This window comes from Elaeis guineensis, chromosome 2 (genome assembly GCF_000442705.2).
Source record: "Elaeis guineensis isolate ETL-2024a chromosome 2, EG11, whole genome shotgun sequence".
Taxonomy (NCBI): domain Eukaryota; kingdom Viridiplantae; phylum Streptophyta; class Magnoliopsida; order Arecales; family Arecaceae; genus Elaeis; species Elaeis guineensis.
Genome location: NC_025994.2, coordinates 124,459,839 through 124,482,161, shown reverse-complemented (window position 1 = coordinate 124,482,161; position 22,323 = coordinate 124,459,839). Strand labels below are relative to the sequence as shown.

Sequence of the window (22,323 nt, the reverse complement as noted above, 5' to 3'; positions counted from 1 at the left end):
TTTGGAACAAGCATCCACCAACTCAAAAACGCTTGGTAGAGAAAGAGAGAGAGAGAGAGAGAGAGAGAGAGAGGCCAACTGTCAAACCAACTTCTTAGCTGGGGTGAGCTATTATTATACCGAAGAAAGAAAGTTACTTCCAAATTTTATTGTGGCGAAAGACCGGAGAGGAATGGAGTGGTCGGTGCGGGTCAGACCCGCGTCATAAACGCGGCAGGGCAGTGGCCCTACTCATGTTCGTAGATACACCCGTTAAGCATTGACTCAAGTTTTATTTCGTATATTTTCTTAATAACTTTCGTGCATCAAATTTGAGAAAAATAAGTTTAAAAACTGGGCGATGTATTCCTCTCGAACCTTGTGAATTCTTCATAAAAATGTTCAATAGATTAGTGAATTAGTAAGAGTTGTGATAGTTCATTGTAGGGGAGGGAAAAAAAAAAAAAAAATCATCCTTCGTTGATGGTGGTCCATTGGAATTTTACGTTGTGCACAGCTTCGGGCTTCATTGTTGATTGTTCACTGTTCATCAGCTGCCACCTTTTTGTTGTGTTTTGCAGCTAAATTCGTTCAAAAAAGAGAGGCTACTGGAATCATTTATTCGATCCTCTTTCCACTGCGTGAAACAATGTGCACCAAGAAAGGAGCATAGCATAGCATAAACAACATAGCCCTCGGTCATAACCAGTGTCACGAGATGTGCATTCTAACAAGTTATGAAGGTTTGACGGTCCCCTTAGCCCATGTGCAAACCTCCATGGTCCCACGTCGTCACCCTGCTACAGACTGTCAATGGGTTGAATGAGGGGACCATCCAGCATAGTTCGCGTAACCTTCCTTGATTCATACTTATGCAAGCATGCATGATATTACTTACCCAATGTGCAGATAAACGAGGAATAACTCCTTGCACGCAATCTTGCTCCCTCCCGGCAGTGGAGAACGACATAATTCCCCGAAATAATAAAAACTCCAACATGCCCCACGTATCTGGTGTCCAGAACAAAACAGTTGACTCACAAACAATTCTAATCTCACAAACCCCATAGGATTTTTATGGATGTTCTATCAAGCATTTAACATATATATATATATATATATAGCACATTGTTGTATCAAAATCTGATATCGAAAAATACCCATCATTTGCATCAGAGCAGTATCTATTTAAGTCTTGTATAATTGACATAAACCAATAGTACTAGCTCTGCTCCAATCCCAGATGTAGAGCTGTCAACAAGCCAGGTTTAAGCTTGAGACCTGTGGGTATTTACCCGATGGGTCCGAATCTGGCACAAGCATCGAATCCGTTTATCCAGATCCGGATCCGGACCCGATAAACCACGATGTAAATAGGTAGGATCTGGATATTTAATATCCAGACCTGATAGATCCGAGACCCAAATAATATTATATATATATATTAAAAATATTTTAAGCTGTTAGATCAGAGATCAGAGATCCTGCTCCCGACTTTCTCTCTCTCTCCGTCGAGATTCGATCTCCTCTCCGCCTCTCCCCCTCCGCCGCTGCCTTCCGTGGCTTCGCCACTCCGCGCCCTCTCCCTCTGCCTCGCATCGTCCTGCCGCTGCCTTTCACCGTCCTGACTTCCTCTCCTTCTCCGTCGCTCGCCGAACCCCGACACCAAGGCTGCCTCAGCTGCTAAGATCTGCCGTGCCCATTTGGTATTTTTTTGAGATTTTGAATATGAGTTTCGAATCCTGGAATCGGATCCGAATATCTGAAACCCATTAGGATCCGGGTCTAATACTTCAAGGCCAGACTCGTTAGGTATTCGGGTCCGGATCCGATATCATTAACTAAAATCGGATCCGAATCTGAATATCCAGGTTCTGATCCAAATCCGACCCATTGATAGATCTATCTGGATGATATTGAAAGAGAATTTTGATAGTATTGCATGATTCCAACCTAATAGGACCATATGTCTACAACATGTAATGTTATTCAATAAGTCACCGACTTCTAGATTTAAATCTCTCAGTTCCACTAGCTGTTTAAGTTCTACCAATACACTGCGCCTTGAAATTATCATATGTTGGGGGATAATACATCATCCAAGCTGAACACTCAAGCTAAAGGAAGACTCGAACAACTTTGGACTTTACCGAACCTCACTTTCCAACTAATCCGTCTCGAATGGAACTTCCTGATGGAAAACCCTACCGATCCTAACTTCGGCTATCGATCCTAATGTCAGCTGTTCGTCCAGACTTTGATTGCCGATCTTAATTTCTATTGCAAATCTTAGTCATTAGCATCATAGCGACCCTCATATCCACTGGCCATGCCACCTATCGATCCGAAGCTTACTAGCCAGACCAGATTCAATCTACGAACTCTACTCTTCTTTTCAAATTCAAAACGATTTAGTTGGCTTCGGAGCAAGTAAGGCAGGAATAATCACCGCATCTCGAAAATCCCGATTCCAAATCTTGCCAGACTGTGCCCGAATCAAACAGGACGGACCAGAAATGCCACCTCTAAACAGCTCTCACTTCTACCTATAAAATAAAGGCCTCAAAGAGACCCTCAAGGTATGCATATTCTTTTTTACGCTCCTACTCATCTGTTCCAGTATCCTGACTTGAGTGTCGGAGAGCTTCCATCGGAGCCAACTCCAATCAGAACTTATTTTGTAGGTCTTGCTGTGCCCACGATCTCTATCTAACTCCAGCAATTCCCGACTAAGATCAAGAATCTGTTGCAACACCGTGCATCAGGCATGATCAAACTGCAAGTAGGTTCAAGTTTTTTGGTACAACAAATTACTGGGTGTTTGGCAATCTAATCAAGAAAAGCATTGTGCAGAGAACAAAGACAATTAAGCCTTTTAAAGACTGTATAAACTATAAAAGAAAGAAATTTGAATCACCCAATCACATTAGGTCAGAAAAAATTTCTATAGTCGAACTGACCATGAAAGAAATTATGATCGGACTGTCATCATCTATCACATGCATATATTGGAACATTCATAAAAAGAAAAGATGGTTATATGATATTTATGTTCAAATGCCCCTAAAATTTATTTATTCCTAGTATTACACACGCACGCCCATCCATCTTTTGATGGACGTTTCCGAAACATATCCGACCATAATTTTTTTCATTGTTGGTTCGACTATAAAAGTTTTATCTTATTAGATCTGTGTGTATCATGTGGCAGATATGGAAATGGTAGTCTCAAACTCACGCCTCCCCCAAATTCCTATGCGGTTATCTATCTGGAGGTCAAGATGTTCAAATATTCTATTACATCATCAGGAATTTCTACAAGATTGTAAGAACAGAACTAAGATCCTCTGCCAATCATGTTTTAACCCTACCTGCCACTCATCATTTATGCAGCTCTCGTCAAGAGGGAGCTTTCTTGAAAGCTTGCATTTCAATCCTTAAATATCTAAAAAGAATTTCACATTGATCTTCCTCAGTGTCAGTATTATCATGAATTCGAAATTGGCAGCTTCAGTTTCACTTCCGTTGTTGCTGAAGATCCTGAAGATGCAATTCCAATCTCAATGCATCTGAAAAGGCTGGCTTTGCTAGTAATTAGCAGAAAAAATTGTGTATCTTCCTAGATTTGCAGCCTTAAAATCCAAGATGCACAAATAATGGAAAAAGATTCAAATATAAACATTTTACTATGCCAGCATACGAACCACAGGTGCAGTAACGGACTTGTATCTTAAAATTTTAGGGGGCAAGGCTTTTAAATAACCAAGCGTGGTTAGGATACATATGTCATCCATGGATGGCATATCCAAAGACGTACTCATAAAACATGCGAGTCATTAGCCTCCAACCACATCCAAATAGGGGATACCATTTTGATTGCGATAACAAATTCTCTAATCCCCCATACTCCCTATGCCTCTTATTCTCACATGGAATAGAAGCAATTTAAGTTATATCCTTACTTATGGAATATTATATAAATGGACAAACTGTGCATTTGAAAAAACGCCCCATCTGATAGAGTGCAACAGATGGGGAGTACTCCTATGGTGGACGAATGAGTTATATAGCTTATCATATCTGGCTGTCTAGAAACGGCCTTATCTTCGAGAGTAAGGTGGCTTCCTCGCATAGGGTGCTGGAGAGAGCTTGATGTTTCGCTACAGAGTACCTATGTTTGATGCTGACACTGGTCTCCTTGATACCTCCGTCTACTAGAACTCCCATGCTGCTCCTGCAGCGCCCTGACGGACCTTATTTATCTCTTCGAAGCTCTCTCCTTTGGGGTATGTCAAGGTGAACTTTGATGGTAGTGTCAAAGGGAGCAGAGGTGGAGCTGATTTCATCATAAGTGGCCCTGATGCTTGGCTGCTTGTGACTAGAGGTTTCAATCTCTTCGAGCTCTTAGTCCCGAGAGCGAAGCTTCACGCTGTTTGGGCTGGCATCACCTTTACTATACGAAAGCTTTGTGCCGAGAGGATCCTCATGGAAGGTGACTCTGCTATTGTCATTGTCCGGATCCAGAATGGCTCGGAGCAACAGGAGACTTTTTCTTTGATCCGTGATATTTGGACTTTCCTTCATCTTTTCACTGCGTCAAACAACACAGCAGACTGAGTTGCTGCCTTTGTAGTGGAATATTCGAGGAATTGGATTTGAAGGCCAGGGGATGTTTGCCCATCAGACCTGTGGGATATTTTGTATCTTGATCATTTGGACTGTTCTCGCATCAGAATAGTATCGCCGTCCGTTTGAACCCCAAAAAAAAAAAATGCTCCTCCCCCAGGCACCGATATGATGCCATTCTAGAAAAGTCTGCTGTCATAGAATATAAAGTCCTGCATAATTAGCACAAACCTGATTCACCAGGTCTCAGATGGCCTCTAGGAAGCTTAAAGAATGAGTTTTCCACTCGCAACAATAGCACATGAGGGTGTTGAAACAATTCAACCGGTTTCAAAAAAAAAAAAAAAGGAGCTCCTCTTATGGCACAAATTGTTACTAATTTCTGATTTAGCAAATGAATTCCCAAAATTTCACTATTTCGGCCAGGTTTACCTGTTAGAGAAAGATCAAAAGCACATCCTAGCTAGATAAATTTCCATGTAAAATTCAGGAATCAATAGCGGCAGCAGTAATCCACTGCAGTGTGATTTGCTGCTCACAGGAACAGCAATGATGCTCAGAGAAGATATAGTGCATCACTCAGAAGTTAAGCAACATCAAGTGTGATAATAAAAACAACCAACTACCATGTTGACACATTAAGAAGAGCTTACACTATGAAGAAGGCATCAAAGAGCATAAATCAGGATGGCGGCATCCGGCAATAATGACTAGCACCCTAACTACAAGCATAGGGAGCTGGCTTCAAGCTTCCTTGGCAACTTGGGGCATAGTATTTGTATCACGTCAATATCATTCAATCAAATAATACACATACTTGTCATGATGCATTACACCAACTGCTAGAGCCGAAAGATCTGAAAAATATGCTACTCTGAAAAATGAAAAAGATGACGGAACTAAGTTTTAATTTACATAATGTTAAGAAAGTCATCCTAGAGAGCATGTCATTGCACTTCACACAGCATATGCTATCGGTTCCCCAGCACAAGCATGTGTAACAAGCCTAACTGCTAAATCACATACTACATATCAAAAACTTCAACCCACAAACTAATGTAAATATTACACAAAAAAAAAAAGGACCAAGAAGAATAAAATCTACCAAGTATGAGATGCATATATTATGCTCGACCTTGATCTTGTGTAACATGGCATGTCATTACCACTGCCAATCAATAATATTGATACATTTAGAAACAGTTTCTCAAAAAAGAGTTCCAAAAGCCCCCTCAAAGTTGCACCAAGCTTATATACACATTTGTAAGCAAATAGGACAAGAAAGCCTTATTATAATATCACCAGTTATCCATGTAGTTTTCTTGAAGCCAATACTTGAGAAAGAATTTTGAACACCTAACCAGGATTGGAAAAAGAAATGGTAATGACACCTAGAAGTTAATGGTTAAGAACAACCAATGACAAGAAAAGCATCCACTTTTAGATTGAATTCAACAAATGGGACTATTAATATAAGTGACCATGTTTGTGCATCATAACTCCATACAGTATAGGAAATATAAGGATCAGTTATGGCGTGTTGGTAATGGCGTCAAATCGGGCATTTCTACTCGGCCCGGAGCTCGATTGATCTAAGAAATGTGTGTTCGTTTACCAAGGATGCCCCTTCATACGAAACTAAGAATTACCTCAGATAATCCCCTTCAGTAAGAACTCTCGATCAGCTGCAGGCCTAACAAACAATCTAGGGTTATAGAACTTAGAACCTGCTTATCGTCAGTTAAATGATTCAATATCACCAATGACAAGGGAAATTATTATCAAATTTGGAACTTTAATCAGCATAACTATGAAATGCACAAAATAATATGAGTGCTCGACTATGACCACAAGCCGTTGGGTAAAATAGACCGAATCATACGATTCACTGAAAATTATTTTATTCTATTGGCGCACCAGCAAGACTAATCCATTATTCGAACTAAATCAATGCTGTGATCTTAGGCCACATACTCATATAGATTGAACAATTAAAGAAAAAACAAAATGAAAACTAATCAAATTCAAGGATCTCCCTATCTCTCTCTCTCTCCCTTTCTCTCTCTCTTTCATGCGCCGACCCACGAGACGCATAGCTGATCAGCAACAGCAGAAGGACCAAGAAGTCGTACGAAAAAATGCCAGAAAGAAAAAGCAAAGCATGTGAATCACATGCGAAGGTGTTCTTTATCGATAGAAAAGAAGAAGAGCACGATAAAGACAAAGAAAGTACCTGGCTTTCAACCGCTGCATCCTGTCGTCGTCCTCCTCCAGGACCAAATCTTTCGAGCCCAAGTTGTAACGGCTCAGAAAGCAGATGTCCACGACGTTGCGGCCGGTGCCCCCACCCTTATCTTTACGCCCAGGGTCCTCCATCGTACCACTGCTAGAACCACACACACACAGGAGTGGGGGGAAGAAGACTATAGTAGAACAGTAGAGGAGGAGTCGAAGGACGGGTAAAAGAGACAGCGCGCGCTTATCCCTCGTGTTGGGGTAATCAAGTAAAATTTGAGTAGATTCTTAGGTGAGACTGGGTTTCGGCCAACATGTCAAACACCCATACATCCCATATTTATGAAATTCCTTCAACCCCTTCGCATGTCTTTTTGGAAGATTGTCAAACCCTATACAGATTTGTTGGGCATGAATTTACAGAACGATATTATATATTTTTCTATATTTTACTGGGTTACATATTGTATACATCTTGATTCTTCTTACTGTCTCTTGCTATATCTTACTTTTCCTCCTCTTCACTTCAAGAAATTAGGACTTCAGGTGTTGTATTTTTTTGTTTTTCTCTACTTTTGCAATAAATACAGTATACCCAGTTCACTTTTGTGTATCTTTTGCTAAATACCTTCGCATATTTTTTGAACCCTGCTATTGTATCTACAGTTGTTACTAATTATTTGATTTAATGAAACACTGTGCTCATTAAAAACAACACCCATACATCCCGTGGTTAAGTTTGTTTCCGAATCAATACATCATGCAGTTTCAGGCTGACTCGGTCATGGGCGCTTCGGGCTGGGTTTAGTGAATCAAATCACAGGACCGAGCCAAGGCACACTCAGCAGTAAAATATTCATGATGATTGCTTTCCCAAATGGCCTTCATTTTATCAATTAATCTTTTCTCAGATAGGATTAGATTATGACAATATTAATATATAAATCTGATTTAAATTACAACACATGCAACCACAATCTTTTTCTCAATGTCAAAAGGTGTATAGCTCTGATTGAAAGAGAATCCTAAAACTTTAATCCACGTCTTCATCTCACCATTCCCCATATATTGGGGGCTCACAGCGGGCCATGTCATGCAATCCTGGTCCACTTCTCCAGCTCCACGTCAGCCTCCCAGCATAAGTACCTTTTAACCGTCACCTGAAAATGATACAAGACCACCCACTCGGCACAGTCAAAAAAGGGTTAAAAATATTGCAAGCTTGGACGTTCCATATACACATTAGGTGCCCCAAATTTGTTTGCAATCTGATATTCTTATACTTCAGTTCCTCCTGGACAATACATGCACTCAACAACTAGAAATTTAGTTGTATTACAATATTATTTTTTATAAAAAAATGAGGTCGTGAAGACCATCCCGAACAAATCATGAAGAAGCCCACCACAACAAAATCGAAAGCCCATGCCATCGGCTTAGCAAACAAAACTTTCCACAAAATAGCATCATAAAATCCACCTTGAAGCATTGGAATTCTATGCAGGTTGAGATATTTGTGATGCAATTCCCATAAGAACATCCTGCCATTTTTGCATGCTCTGATTAAAAGTGATAACATGATCTGCTGGATCACCTGGAAAGCAGGAATACTGCTCCTCTTCACAGATCAGGGTATCTTGAAAATCTGCTTTAACCTCACGACGAGCCTCCACTCTTCTAGAGACAAATCATCCTACAGCACAGGATTCACCAGTAAATAAAAGATTATATAAAGATAAATTTCCACCATTTTGGCAGAAGCATGTGCCTGGGCATTAAGTTGTGCCAAAAACCTGAGGAAATACCTTGAAACCCTTGAAAATAATATGTTTGTTTACCCAAATGAAACTTCAAGACAATGTGGTCTTGGAGCAAATTCGTAGCAAGTCCAAGAGAACAGCCTAGAGACTTAGTGGCACCAAATATGGATTACAATCAAATCTTACCCTATAATTCGCTTTTAGTATGTCAATTGATCTCCTCGAGATATGACTGACAAGCTCATCATCAATCTCAAAATGTCTGCCATACATCTTTTGTTGTTCTTCAGAACTGGAACCAGCAATCTGTGGACAGAGAGAGGAGTTTATCAGGCCACAAGAAGCGCTAAAAAACAAAATTAAAACAAAGAATTAAAATGGACAACATTAACCCTTAAAACAAGCATATTTTTGCCACCTTTATAGCCACTTTCTGTCCTTTCGTTGCCGTATCAACCTGTTTATGGTTGATCTCAATTGAAGCGATCCTCCCGATATCAATGAAATCCTTTGAAGGGATGCAGATAGGAGTGCCCACCTGGATTGCACTTTAAAGTGAGCAGACAAAACAATTTGAAAGGTGATCAAGGGGAAGCAATTGCAAAATGATAAGCTAGTCACATTATACTAGTTACTTGACACAGGTCAAAAGAGTAATTTCCCTTCTAGTTTGAAAGAAAAAGGCAGCCAATTGCACAAGGCTCCCACCATTGCACGATCAGGGGTGGTCGGATGTATGCACCCTTGCCCCTGCATGCAGAGATGATATTTCTGTGTTTTAAATCCATGACCTCCACGCTACAATGGAGCCTTATAGCTTGACTGGTTAAATTTAACTAGGAATCCTGTGTAGCTGGGGTCAGATGATGTTGCCATTAAGACTCCATTTACATGTTTGCTGTTTGATTGGATAAAAACACAGAATAGAATTCTACTTTCTTTAGTTGGACATAATTCATGGATGTAAGACTCACTAACACCATGAACCACCCTGCAGTTGCTGCAGTTCAACCGATGCTAGGGTCATGTTACAGCAATTAAGCAAAACATATGTTCCAATTACATGAGCACACAGCCAGATGCAGTAATTGGACTCGCAACTACCCAGTCACATCCAGTGAAACAGGGCATTCAAGTCAGGTGCTTGTGATTAAGCCTAATGCCTAGTTTGGAAAGTGGATATACAGCCTACTTTGGAAAGTGGATCAGGGCAGGGATAGTACAGTTATCCTGCCTTATCCCTGAAATAAAATCGCAAATGGACCATTTTGTGGGGATGGAACCACTGGTCCCCAACAATTTAGTCAAACCAGGGATAACCAGGAATCGGTGGTTGCATCGGTACCATGGAACCATGCTATCCCCATTTCTTATCCCATCAATTTTATGAAATGAATGAAATGACCCTTCTGTCAGCCAAAAGTAACAATAGCACAAAGGCATATTAGTCTTTTGGCACAGAAATAGTCATTATGATATCAGTTGAAGTATGGTACAATATAATCATGAGAAGGGGATAAAAGACAGCTATCCAGACAACAAAAACACCTTGTGCTGTCTTATCCCACTTTGTCCTCGAAATATTTATACTTACTGAGGACAAGCAATTTATCCTCAGTTTGCTTATTCCGCTACCATACTAGGCCTAAGGATGATGCACCCTAGAAGAACGATATGAATAATTGCCGCATGGTATATTTCAGCAAAACTATAAAATTATCAAATATTAAACTAATTTAATGAAAGATTAGCACACAAAATTACCTTAACAATGCCTTCAAGAACATCAACACCCAAAACAATGGGGTCCTTCTTGTTGAAGACACAGTTTGGCATGATCCTAAGAACACACGGGAACACTGCCTCTTCAGCACTTTCTTTCTTCCTTTCTTCCTTTAAGTTGTCGATGTAAGCCTTGAACTGGTCAAACAGGTGATAAATAATATCTGCTACAAAAATCCTCACGCCAGTTTCCTCAGCAAGTTCCCGAGCATCAGGCATCACTTTGACATCAAATGCCAAAATAGTTGCATACTCCTTTTTCCTCTCAAGCATGACACTAGCCTTCATAACATCTTTCTTGTGAACAGGACCTATGTTAAAATCACTGAAAGGAATGTTTACATCTGGGCTCTTCAAAAACTCTGTAAGGGCTTCCAAGGACCCAAGGGTAGAGGCCTGCACATACACACCCTCCCCACTTTTGTCAATACGGCTCATAACCTTATTCATCTCTTGCATTACAGCCTCCTTGACATCTTCCACATTGTCCTCAGGTTTTACCACATAAAGTGCGGTGCCTGCAATGGCATGCTCAAGTCCCTGAAAGCATACAGATTATCAGCACATGGTTGCTGACATTTATTGCAGATGCATAGTATTAAAAAACCAACTATACCTGTGCAGAAATTTTCACACCTTGTGCAGCTTTAAGCTCTTTATGATGCAAGTATGAGCCCTGATACAATTGAGACACCAACATATCAACTGACATAATAATAATTTAATATGGGAAAAAAACGCTAAGAGATACAAAGATAACATTCACATTGATAAGTTTAATTCCAGACAAATAATTAATGTGTCTTGCACAGCAATTCAATCACTTACAAACATATGTCAAGCAAGAATTAATGAGAATGTGTACAAATACAGGGTTCGCCTTTAGTTTAATGAAGCTTACTATTCATGGATTCACATGATCAATACTATAAAATGCAGTAAAGTGACATGGGAAAAAAAAAGATTGGCAAAATGCGATAACAGGTGAAGAGCTGCAGCTATACTTTACGCATCTTGATTCTGAAGATGGCTATTTGATAATCTTAAAAAACAAAGAATTGTAATGCATGAAAAAGATTATAACAAACTAAATATGTGAAAACAAACCACAAAATCTAGGAAATTTAAATCATCTCTTGAACACTAGAAAAAGCAGTAGATGTCGCCAACAAGGTTAAACAAAGGAAAAATGACAAATTTCTATAAAACCATGCATCTTTGTAATTTGCAAAAAATTTTAAAAATCATAGATTAGAATCTCGTGTTCAGCCTAATGATGGACCAGACCTAGAAATAGAATTTCAAATAAATAAAATCTCAGGCATGAATTGCATACATGACGATCAAGACCAAGCTCAAAACCATATGTCTTCCAAGGAACATAACAAACATATAGGCCAAAAAAAGAGCAAAGCATTTCAAACAAAACCATTTGCTTCCAGTCATGGCTAATAATGTCCATACTTCAGTAAATAAAATAGTCATCAAAATACCATTTTCCAAACAGACACTATCATTGACAAAATCACTAGAGGTGGAGTACAAGTCAGAAAAGAAAAACTTTCTATGAGGAAAAAAAATAGAATAAAAAAATTGAAGAACCAGAAACACATCCAGCCTCTAAACTCCATCTATAATGTAGGATATTGCTCAGCTCCAACATCAAGTTGCGAAGCTCAATCAATAGATATGCCAGATACAAAAATATCCAATTTTATACCCTCTAGAAAACCTTTCAAGCAATATTTAAGTTCCAAGAAAAATGAAACAGCAAAATTTAATGTAGGAAAATAAAAGAAAAGAAATTTGAGAAAAATTTCTTCCAAGAACATTGTAGAAAATGTTATACAGAAATTGCCTGGTGATGAATTAAACGATCCGCCTGTCTTTTCCGCATGAAAGGAGAAAAAATTGTGTGCACTTGCTAAGAAATTTTGGGACTTACATTTTGCTTAATTTTATTTTTATTTTTTGTAATGATAGTACACTGGGGGAGCATGATCATCTAACTTTGTTTTCCTTGCTTTCTCAGCTATCAAACAAAAATAGGGTCTTGTAACTTGATCAAACAGAACATCTCCAGCAAGACTTGAAACTTTTGAATGGTTCATCATATTTAAACTCCAGAAAATCATGTATAATAATTTTTTTCAAATCGGACTAAAATATACAAAATTTAAATCTTAAACTAATTTAACTTTAAAATGGAACCAAGAATTAAGAAAAAAAACGCCAGAAATAATCTTTCAAAGAATAATTCTTTTAGATGGTAAGCTGACATAATTTCAAGATACACTTGTTCCCTGCTTGATAATTTTCTGCATCCAGTAATTTTGCTGTAAGAAGCTGTCTTAACTTGATCTTAAACTTCAAGTTTACAACAAATAAAGCTACACACTTGACATATAATTCCTTGACTTGAGAAAGCAATTACCAAAACAATGATATGCTTCACGACTCTTCTTTCCACTAACAAATGGTAAAATATGTCTCTTCTCAGTGATACTTTAGATAATCATATGTCAAGAATACTGTATCTTTAAAGATCTACCTAGCATGGTGGTCGAGACAATAAACCATCATGCAAATACTGTATCTTTAAAGATCTACCTAGCATGGTGGTCGAGACAATAAACCATCATGCAATGATGCTTTCACACATCCGAACCAATGAAGCTAACCACCAAAATTAAGTCTAGAAAATAACTTATACCTACGAATTATCATTTTAAATCTACAAAAAAAAAATCTATTGATTTGATATGCCTACGGTATATTGATCTTCAATGAACCACAAGAGCTTTGCTTCATTGCGACTTCAGTGCATCACAGCTTGAGAGTTCTTAGAATGCACAAATTTTTTTACCAAGATCTGGTAAACCACACTCATGAGATATTTTGCTATGATTGCAATATTCTTCCTTCATGATATGTTTCAATGCTAAAAAAGTGAAAGAAAAAAGAGCATCCCCATGCACAAGGATCTGGACACTGCAAGGTCTAGGAAAGGTATGAAAGTGAAAGAAATTAAAAAAAAAAAAATGAAGTCCATATTTTGGTAGTCTAGACACAACTAACCACCATTCACATCTTGCTTTCATCTTATTCCACACACCCAAAGCAGATATCCTACAATGTTAGAAGCGGAACCATGGAATGATGAAATTATAAGATCACCATTCCTAATAAACTCTCTCTCTCTCTCTCTCTATACCTACCTATCTCTTGTGTCTGTGTGCCATGCATGCACATGGCATTTGAATGAAAGAATCTTGTCGGCAGAAGACGAGGGATCGTAGGATGAGATATTACTCCCAGAATCCTTAAGAGTCATGTTAATGTTATGAAAAAAAGAAAAAAATAACAGTAATAGATTTATGTTTCAAACTCATCTGAAGCTGACTGTAGACACTTATACAACCTTCAGAAATTTCCAAACTAGAGAACCACAGTTTTTAAAATCATCGTATGTCCATACAGATATCCATTCTTCAAGAGCTTTGACATCTTCCATAATCTTCAGAGATATGTAGCTGAGAGTATAAAAAGAAGGTTGAGCAGGTTCGAAAAAGAGAACTTGTTTTTACTCCACCTTGAAGCAAGTCTAACCATGGGGATGTTTAAGAATTACTGCACATACATGAGATAAGGAGGAAGGTGCATGGGCAAGATAACCACACAAACAATGATCTCATGTCACAAAACTCCAATAAGTCACACAGATGGTCACACCTTTGCATAAACAGGCTGATGAGTGCTTGAGTCCTAGAAAACAAAATTTAATCTAGAGCCATAGCCTGGGAAATTTAATCCTAACTGTATAGCTCAGTTTAATTGTGACTTAACCACAAATTGATTTTTATATTCTTATTTCTGTTACAACACATCTTGGGCCTGTTAACTCAATCCATACGAATCTATTTGGCAGTGTAAAACCTCTATCTGGTCACTTCATCAAATCACCAAAATATCATGCATTCTGGAGCAACTGGTTATATCTCAAGCTCTCATTGTCAAAAAATTTTACTTGGGTATGAACTTGATATCACACATTCACCCATCTTAATGCATTCATCACTTATTGTAGCACTGGGACAGGAAACAACTAAATTCGCATTTTGTTTAACGACATAGATGTAATGGTCAGAAAGTTACTTTTTGGGTGCAAGCCATTTTTTGGTATTTGGAACCATTAGTGATCCCTCACTATCTTACACAGCACAACAAAAGATACCGTAAAAGGTGATAGTAGAAATTATTCACCTTTACTCGGAGCTCCTTCATAGGATGGGGGGTCAGCAAAGCTCTAATATTGGTAATAATAGGCCCCTGTATCAAAATTTAACTAAAATAAGAAACAAATACACAAAAAAGCAGCCTTGCTGCAGCAAGAGAATAATGATCAAGGAAATTATCTAGTACCTGCATACCACAAAGAACTATTTGGTCACCTTCATGAAGAACACCATTTACCAGCACCACATCAACAGTAGTTCCAAGACCTTCAATCACTTTGACTTCCAAAACAGTACACTGAAACACATAAAGAGACCAAACAAAACTTAATTATATATTCAACTGATCTGGTGTGATGGAAAAGTATAAATACAATAAGCTATATGCCGTTAGCATTAAATGTAAAACAAACAAATAATGACAGGCAAAACCAACACAAGGAATGTCGAACTAGCAAGTGCCAAGCGTAATGTCAAACATTGCAAGTGCTAATGCATAAAATGGTTAGGCACCAGCAGTAGGAATAAGCATTGGATAACCAACCTGGACTTCATCAACATAGGTCAGTTTTTCTTCCATTGTTTTCTGTGCCCACTGCACCAACAACAACAGAAGATCCGGTATTCCTTCACCGCTGGAATATCATATAAACCATAAATTAGCAAAATTCATGCAGTAAAAGATGCTACTTTTCAGGAAACCATCAAAAATATGCAACAGACAAGTGTTGCACTGCAGAGGAAGTACCTGATAGCACTTGTGGGGACAATATTAAATGTCTCTCCCATTTCTCTGTTCTTGTAGTATAGAGCTGTGTTCAGACCCTGCTCCTTGAACTGAGTTATAATCTAATAAAAAAGAATCATACAATTCCGATTTCCATGTCAGCTTTGGATTACAAGGCCCACTAAGAAAGAAATTATAAGGTGCAATACACTGACCTGAGTAAGTCTCATATTAAACTCATTCTTCACATCATTGGACTGTTGTTTGAGAGCCTTCACTATGGGTGCATTTTGGCAGGTTTTCCACCCATAAAGTCGATCCACCTTACAAATGGAATAAAAGAAACATGAGATGGAATGAGTAATAATGGAAACATGTGTAGTACTATGCAAAGAAGCTTTCACCAGTCCAGCTTGAAAACTCACCTTATTCAATGCAACGATGAACTCTGTGTTCCGACTCTTTAGAAGGTTGAGAGATTCAATTGTCTGTGGTTCTAGCCCATGCATAATATCCACGACCAATATGGCAATATCACACAAGCTGGAACCTCTAGAGCGCAAATTAGTGAAGGATTCATGGCCAGGGGTATCAATGACAAGTAAGCCTGGAACCTTCAATGTTGCATCAGCTTTCAGCTCCTTGGTTCTCTCCCTTATGTTTTCGGTCGGGAAATAGGTAGCCCCAATCTGTTGGGTGATACCCCCAGCCTCTCCCTCCTGTACATTAGTGCGCCTAATGCAATCTAGCAGCTTGGTCTTCCCAGTATCTACATGACCCAGAATGCAACAAATGGGTGAGCGGAGGTCATTGCTGCTCTTTTTTGATTTATCATCTACAGCCTTTGACTCTTGTTTAGTGACAACGTCATTTCCCCTCTTAATATTACTGCTGGATACATTTTCACGCCCATTCTCATTGTTTTCCACATCACCCTTCTTTGAAGGTGCACGAGGAGCAACCACCTTTTTGACAACAGGCTTTGTAACCTGAGGTTCCACAGAAGTTGAAGACGCAACACGCTCCACACCTTTTCTAACTACAGGTTTGGCCTGCCCCTCCTCCTGATCCTCCTCAGCAAATGCACTTGTGACAGGCAATGTAACATCAACATCATCCCAGCTCTTTGCATCCCACTCATCCTCATCCTCATCCTCTTCAATCGCTTTATCCTCTTCTAGCTCCTGATTAGCTTCAACGTTGTCCTCAGCCTCCTCAACTTGAGATACAGACTCTTCTTCAGCCATATCATCTTCAACAGCTGGCTCTGTAGTACATTCATCTGCCTCCGGCTGGCTTTCAGCCACCTTTTCTGCCTCTACAGCCTTTGGCTGAGTGTGTTTAGACTTCCTTGTATCATACTTGGGCCTTTTCTTTGTCTCTCCACCAGCATCACCTATTGGAACCTCACTCTGAGCAAGAAACTGTTTCCTCATCGCTTCCAACCTCCTCTGCTCCTCCTTCTGCTTGCCTGTCAAGAGTTTGCCCTCCTGCTTCTTCTTCAGCAACTTCTCCTTCTCCCTTTCTTTCTTCCTCCTCTTTGCCTCTTCCGCAAGCCTCTCCAACTCCTCCAACCGCCTCCTCTCCTCCTCCTCCTTCCGCAGTCTCTCCTCTTCCTCCCTCTTCTTCCTCTCCTCCGCCTCCTTCCTCCTTGCCAATGCCTCCTGCATCTCCCTAACATGCTTTGGAAGCTTCTTCTCGGGACCCTTTCCCTTTGCTTCTTCCTTCTTCTCTTCCTTAGCCTCCGCAGCGGCAGCTGCGGCCTTCTTCTCTTTCTCCTTCTCTTTCTTCTTCTTTTTCTTCTTTGCTGCAGCTGACTCCTCTTCCTTCTCATCTCCTGCAGCCTCTGCCTGTTCTGGCGGAACTGAAGCTGGCTCCTCCACCACTGGAGGAGGCGGAGCTGGAGCTGCGGCACTTGCCGGCTGTGCAGGGCCCTCCCCAAGCTCTGCAAGAATCTTATCCAAGTCCTCCTCTTCCTGGACAGTCCTTCCGCTCTTCTTCTTCTTTTTCTTCTTCTTGGAGGCAGCCTCCTCCGCAGCACCTACCTCATTATCGTCTCCTTCGGCTTCTTCGTCTGCTGCTGGAGTAGGAGCCCGGGGTGGGGCACTAGAAGCCACCGGCGGGGCCTCCCCCAATTCAGCGAGGAGCGTGTCCAAATCATCCTCCTCCTGGGCGATCCTCCCACCTTTCTTCTTCTTCTTTTTCTGCTGCTTCTTCGGTGCAGCATCCTCCATCCCGCCCTGCCGGGCAAATTCCCCATCAAGATCCTTGATTTCGTCCCCCTCGTCCTCCACCGCATGGTTATAAACCTCAGATTTCGATCTGGCTTTAACCTTCGGTTCAGGTTCCGGCTCCTCGTTGTCCTCCTCATCCCCGAGGGCATTGAAAGCACTAAAAGCAACGGGATTCTTCTTAGATTTAGAAGGCTTCTTCTTACCAGAGAACACGACGGGGATCTCGTCCTCGTCCTCCGCCGCCGCCACCGTCAGGGCGTCATCGGCGACGACGGGCTTCTCCGTCTCCAGAGCATCATCGGCCTCGTCGGCGTTGTGCTGGCCCTTGCCGCCCTTCTTGTTTTTCTTGGGCGCAACGCGGTTCTCCTTCTCCGGGCCCTGCGACGGCGGCGGCTCCGGCGGATCGTCCGCAGGAAAAGAATACTCGTCGTCGTCGATCGTCACGTTTTTCTTCCGACCCATCGCTTCTCAACAGAATCGAAACCACACGATCGAGAGACGCATTAAATAGGAAACCCTACAATAGAACAAGACAAGGGAAGTAAATCGGAAACCCTAGAATCGAAAAATAGAGGTTGGGATTAAGGAGGGGACAAGGTGATCGGTGCCTCGATAGATTTTATATATATCTCTATGTACTGGTGCGGTTCACCGGATCAAGAGTGCGTGGCCGCGTCAGTGCTGATGAGGGATCGAGGTGCAATGGGTTCCAAATCAGGAGCTATTCCGTTTTGACTTGGAGTGGACCGAACCAGAACGAGTCCAATCATCTGATGTTTAACTTATTCTAGATTTGGTCACTGTAATGTTAGATATGGAAAAAAAAGACCCAAATTGGCCTGATTTTTAATATGGATAAATTTTGCGCTTACCCATAATACATCTCTTCAAAAACGGGATCATCTTAGGCCTAATTGAGCAATGAGGGGCCAGCTTTTGGGGTGAACCTAAACTGGTCACCAAGAAAGAACGGCCTCCGTTAATAAAGATTGCAACTAGTGTGGATTTAAACAGGATGGGCATGTGCATCCACCCTGTTCAATCATCCTTTGCTGAACACTACATGACAGGTGAGTGTTGTTAGAGCTGGACCCTCTCTAATTCAAACACAAATCCTATTCACATTTGATAATGATGAAACGATACTGACGATATATAGACCAGACGTGTTTTTCTATAAGATTTTTGTCTTGGACCACCGAACAGTTCGTCACACACAACAGTTAATGTAATCGGCATCTTTGTGTGGGTATCATATATGTGTGGATGTACGGTATACATGTGTATGTATGAAGAGAGGAACGAACCCTGACAAAATATCCAACAAAAATTTTAACTAATATTTTAATTTATTTAATTTTATTTTTTAATGATATTTTGAAAATTGTGCTTAATTTTGGGTTTCTTATCCTTGATTAGAATTTGATATTCCAATTCCTTTCTGCCCAAGTTTTCGAGTCCGCCGACATAATGAGATCCATAATAACTCGCTGAAATGGCATCGCTATCTGGTAGCATGTAAGAGAGAGCTCCGGAGTCCCAAATGCAACTCCCCAAAAGTGTCTGGGGGACAGCTCAACCTACGCCTCGATCTCAGTCCTAGTAAAGAGAAAAGAAAAGGGGGAGTGTTGGGGGTACCCGCCGACCGACTGCCGGAGGGCCCGACCGCCCGACCGACCGCCGGAGGGCCCGACCGCCCGACCGACTGCCGGGGGGCCCGACCGACTGCCGGAGGGCCCGACCGGCTGACGGCCTGACCGCCTCCGTTGGACGACTCCGACTGACCGACAGACCGACCGATCGTCGGTCGGGGCGACCGACTGACGGATGCCATCAGCGGCTAACCGCCGGCCGTCCAACGGCCCATCGCCGACTGGGGGTATGTCGGGCGTATCCATCCCGACCGACTGATCCCCGAGGTTATATGGCCGACTTACATGAAGCTCGCCGACCGATGGAGGGGCCCGACACCACTCGGCTGGCTATCGACTTTAGGTCGGTCGGCTCTTCCAACCACCGTACAGCCGCCAGACGTTGTCAGCTCTGACACGGACATGCGGCGCAGTTACCTAGGGGCATTGTCCCGCCGAGAGCCGGGTCAACCCTGGTGATTGGACGGCCGCACGGCGACATGACGTTTTCACGACGGCTCTGACAGCCCACAGTGAGTTGACAGTTCCTCACTTGTCCGCGCCATTAATGACGGCACCATACCTAGCTCCACTATATATATCGGGGAAGGCAACAGTGCAAAGGATCGATCCGCCCGTCTCTCCTACATACGCAGGCTCGCTCCTCTCCCTCTCTCTTTCTCAGAGCTCTCTGTCTGCATCTCACTGTTGCCCAGTCACCTCTCTGACTTGACCATCGGAGGGTCTCCGTCGGAGCCGCCTCCGGTCAGTGCGGACTTTCTTTTGCAGGTGCACGCTTCCCGGCGATCGGACGACGAGGCGATTGGCCGCAACAGATTGGCGCGCCAGGAAGGGGTACAGCATGACAAAGACAAGAGCTCAACGATCGAGAGTCACTGGGTCGGCCAGGCGCTCTTCCCGCCGGGAAGAAGCCTCCCCGCCCTCACCAGCGGCGGAGCCTAGCTCTCCGCGCCCTGCAGTGACCACGGAGGCCCAGATTGCGGCCATCGTACGGCAGATGACCGTACTGACCGACGCGGTCAAATGCCTCCAGCAGCAGCCGGCTGCCCGACCCATGCCTTCCAGGAGCAGCCGCCGACGACCGCGCCGATCCCTGTCGCCTCCACGTGAGCGCCCTCAACAGCGCTCCCACGGAGAGGAGGAGGGACGACCACGGTGCGATGACCAACGGTCCCAGCGGCCCTCTCCCTCCCCGTTGGAACGGGCAAGGAAGGAGAAGCGGCCGCGCACACCGTCGACCTCCTTTTTAGAATCTTCCGGAGGCTCCACCCCTGGGGTCTCCCAGCATCGACGAGCGGACGACTACGAGCGACGGTTCGAGAAAATCGACTGTCGACTCGCCCAACTGCAGACGGACGGTCAGAGGTCTTCGAACGACGTCGACTTCCAGACCGCCCAACCACTCTCCCGACTGGTCCTCGATGAACCGATTCCCAGTCGGTTCAAGATGCCGCACGTGGAGCCATACGACGGCTCCACCGACCCAGTCGACCACCTCGAGAGCTATAAAGCTCTCATGACGATTCAAGGGGCAACCGACGCTCTTTTTTGCATCGGCTTCCCCGCCACACTCCGCAAGGCTGCCAGGGCCTGGTACTCCGGTCTCCGATCGGAAAGTATCCATTCCTTCGGGCAGCTCGAGCACTCGTTCGTGGCCCATTTCAGCACCAACCGGCCAGCCAAATCGCTCCCATTGTCGCTCCGTGGCCCTTCGCTCAGTGGGGAGTCGATATTCTCGGCCCATTCCCACCGGCGTCGGGTCAGAGGAAGTTCATCGTTGTCGCCATCGACTACTTCACGAAGTGGGTCGAAGCCGAACCCTTGGCGCAGATCACCGAGCAGAAGATGGAGGACTTCATCCAAAAGTTCGTCATCTTCAGGTTCGGATTGCCGCACATCATCATCACCGATAACGGACGGCAATTCGACAACCAAGACTTTAGAGACTTCTGCGCCAGGTTCCACATCCGCCACCGACTAACTTCAGTCGGGCACCCACAGTCCAACGGTGAGGTTGAGGTGACCAACCGAACCTTACTCCATGGACTCAAGACCCGATTGAACGAAGCCAAAGGTCTCTGGGTCAACGAGCTGGGCTCCGTTCTGTGGGCTTACCGAACGACCCCCCGCGTCCCGACCGGGGAGTCGCCGTTCAGCTTGGCCTACGGGACGGAGGCGATGATCCTGCTCGAGATCGGCCTACCCTCTTCAAGGGTCGAGCAGTACCAAGAGCCAGACAACTCCGAGAGTCGGAGGGCCGACCTAGACCTCCTCCCCGAGCTGCGAGACGAGGCTCAAATTCGAATGGCCTCGTACCGACAGAGGGTCGCCCGGTACTACAACGCCAAGGTCAGACCAAAGCTCTTCAGGCCTGGTGACCTAGTCTTGAGGAAGGCAGAAGTGTCGAAGCCCTTGGACCAAGGGAAGCTGGCTCCCAACTGGGAAGGACCCTACAAGGTTGCAGACACCTTCGGGCTGAGAGCCTATCGGCTGGAGACCCTTGAGGGGAAACCCATTCCCCGAACTTGGAACGCCGACAATTTGAAGCTGTATTACCAGTGAATTTTGTAATTCCATTGTCGGAATACAAGTTCAGTTTGAAAAATCGGAGTTCTAACTCTTCGACTAGTGATCGGCGCTCAGCCCTGACGCATCAACGTGGGCCTGGCACCGACGACACATCGGACTCTTGCGAGCACCGACGCATCTACAATAACGGGAGTCGACGCTCCTTCGACGTTGCGTCGGACCCTCGCAAGGGCCGACGGACTCTTATGAACGGGAGTTGCTACTCCTTCGAACAATCAGTGATGAATCGGACCTTTACAAGGACCGATGCACCAACAACTGCGGGAGACAACACTCCTTCGACTTTCGGCAACACATCCGCCCCTGACAAAGGCCGATGCATCTGTTGCAACGGGAGTTCATACTCCTTCTACGGTCGAATTTTCGGGCAGAGCCATCGGCCGACAGGCCGATCGGGTCCCGACCGAAGAAAGGCTAAAGGCCCACGCGATTGCTGTCGCGACTTCCGACCGGGCTACGGCCGGTCGAGAGATATTCAGCTTACCACCGGCTATCACACGACGG

General features: G+C 43.2%; 1 protein-coding gene across 1 annotated transcript; it reads right to left on the bottom strand.

Annotated features, from left to right (window-relative positions):
- Positions 1-8,052: 8,052 nt before the first annotated feature.
- Positions 8,053-18,143, bottom strand: LOC105056865 (uncharacterized). The gene is made up of 11 exons (XM_010939245.4): positions 15,770-18,143; positions 15,560-15,667; positions 15,366-15,466; positions 15,162-15,252; positions 14,805-14,915; positions 14,646-14,711; positions 10,999-11,058; positions 10,365-10,922; positions 9,019-9,138; positions 8,787-8,906; positions 8,053-8,533 (listed from the first exon to the last, which is right to left on the bottom strand). The coding sequence occupies exons 1-11, from the start codon at positions 18,038-18,040 to the stop codon at positions 8,468-8,470; spliced, it is 3,672 nt and encodes a 1,223-aa protein (XP_010937547.1). The 5' UTR covers positions 18,041-18,143; the 3' UTR covers positions 8,053-8,467.
- Positions 18,144-22,323: the final 4,180 nt, after the last annotated feature.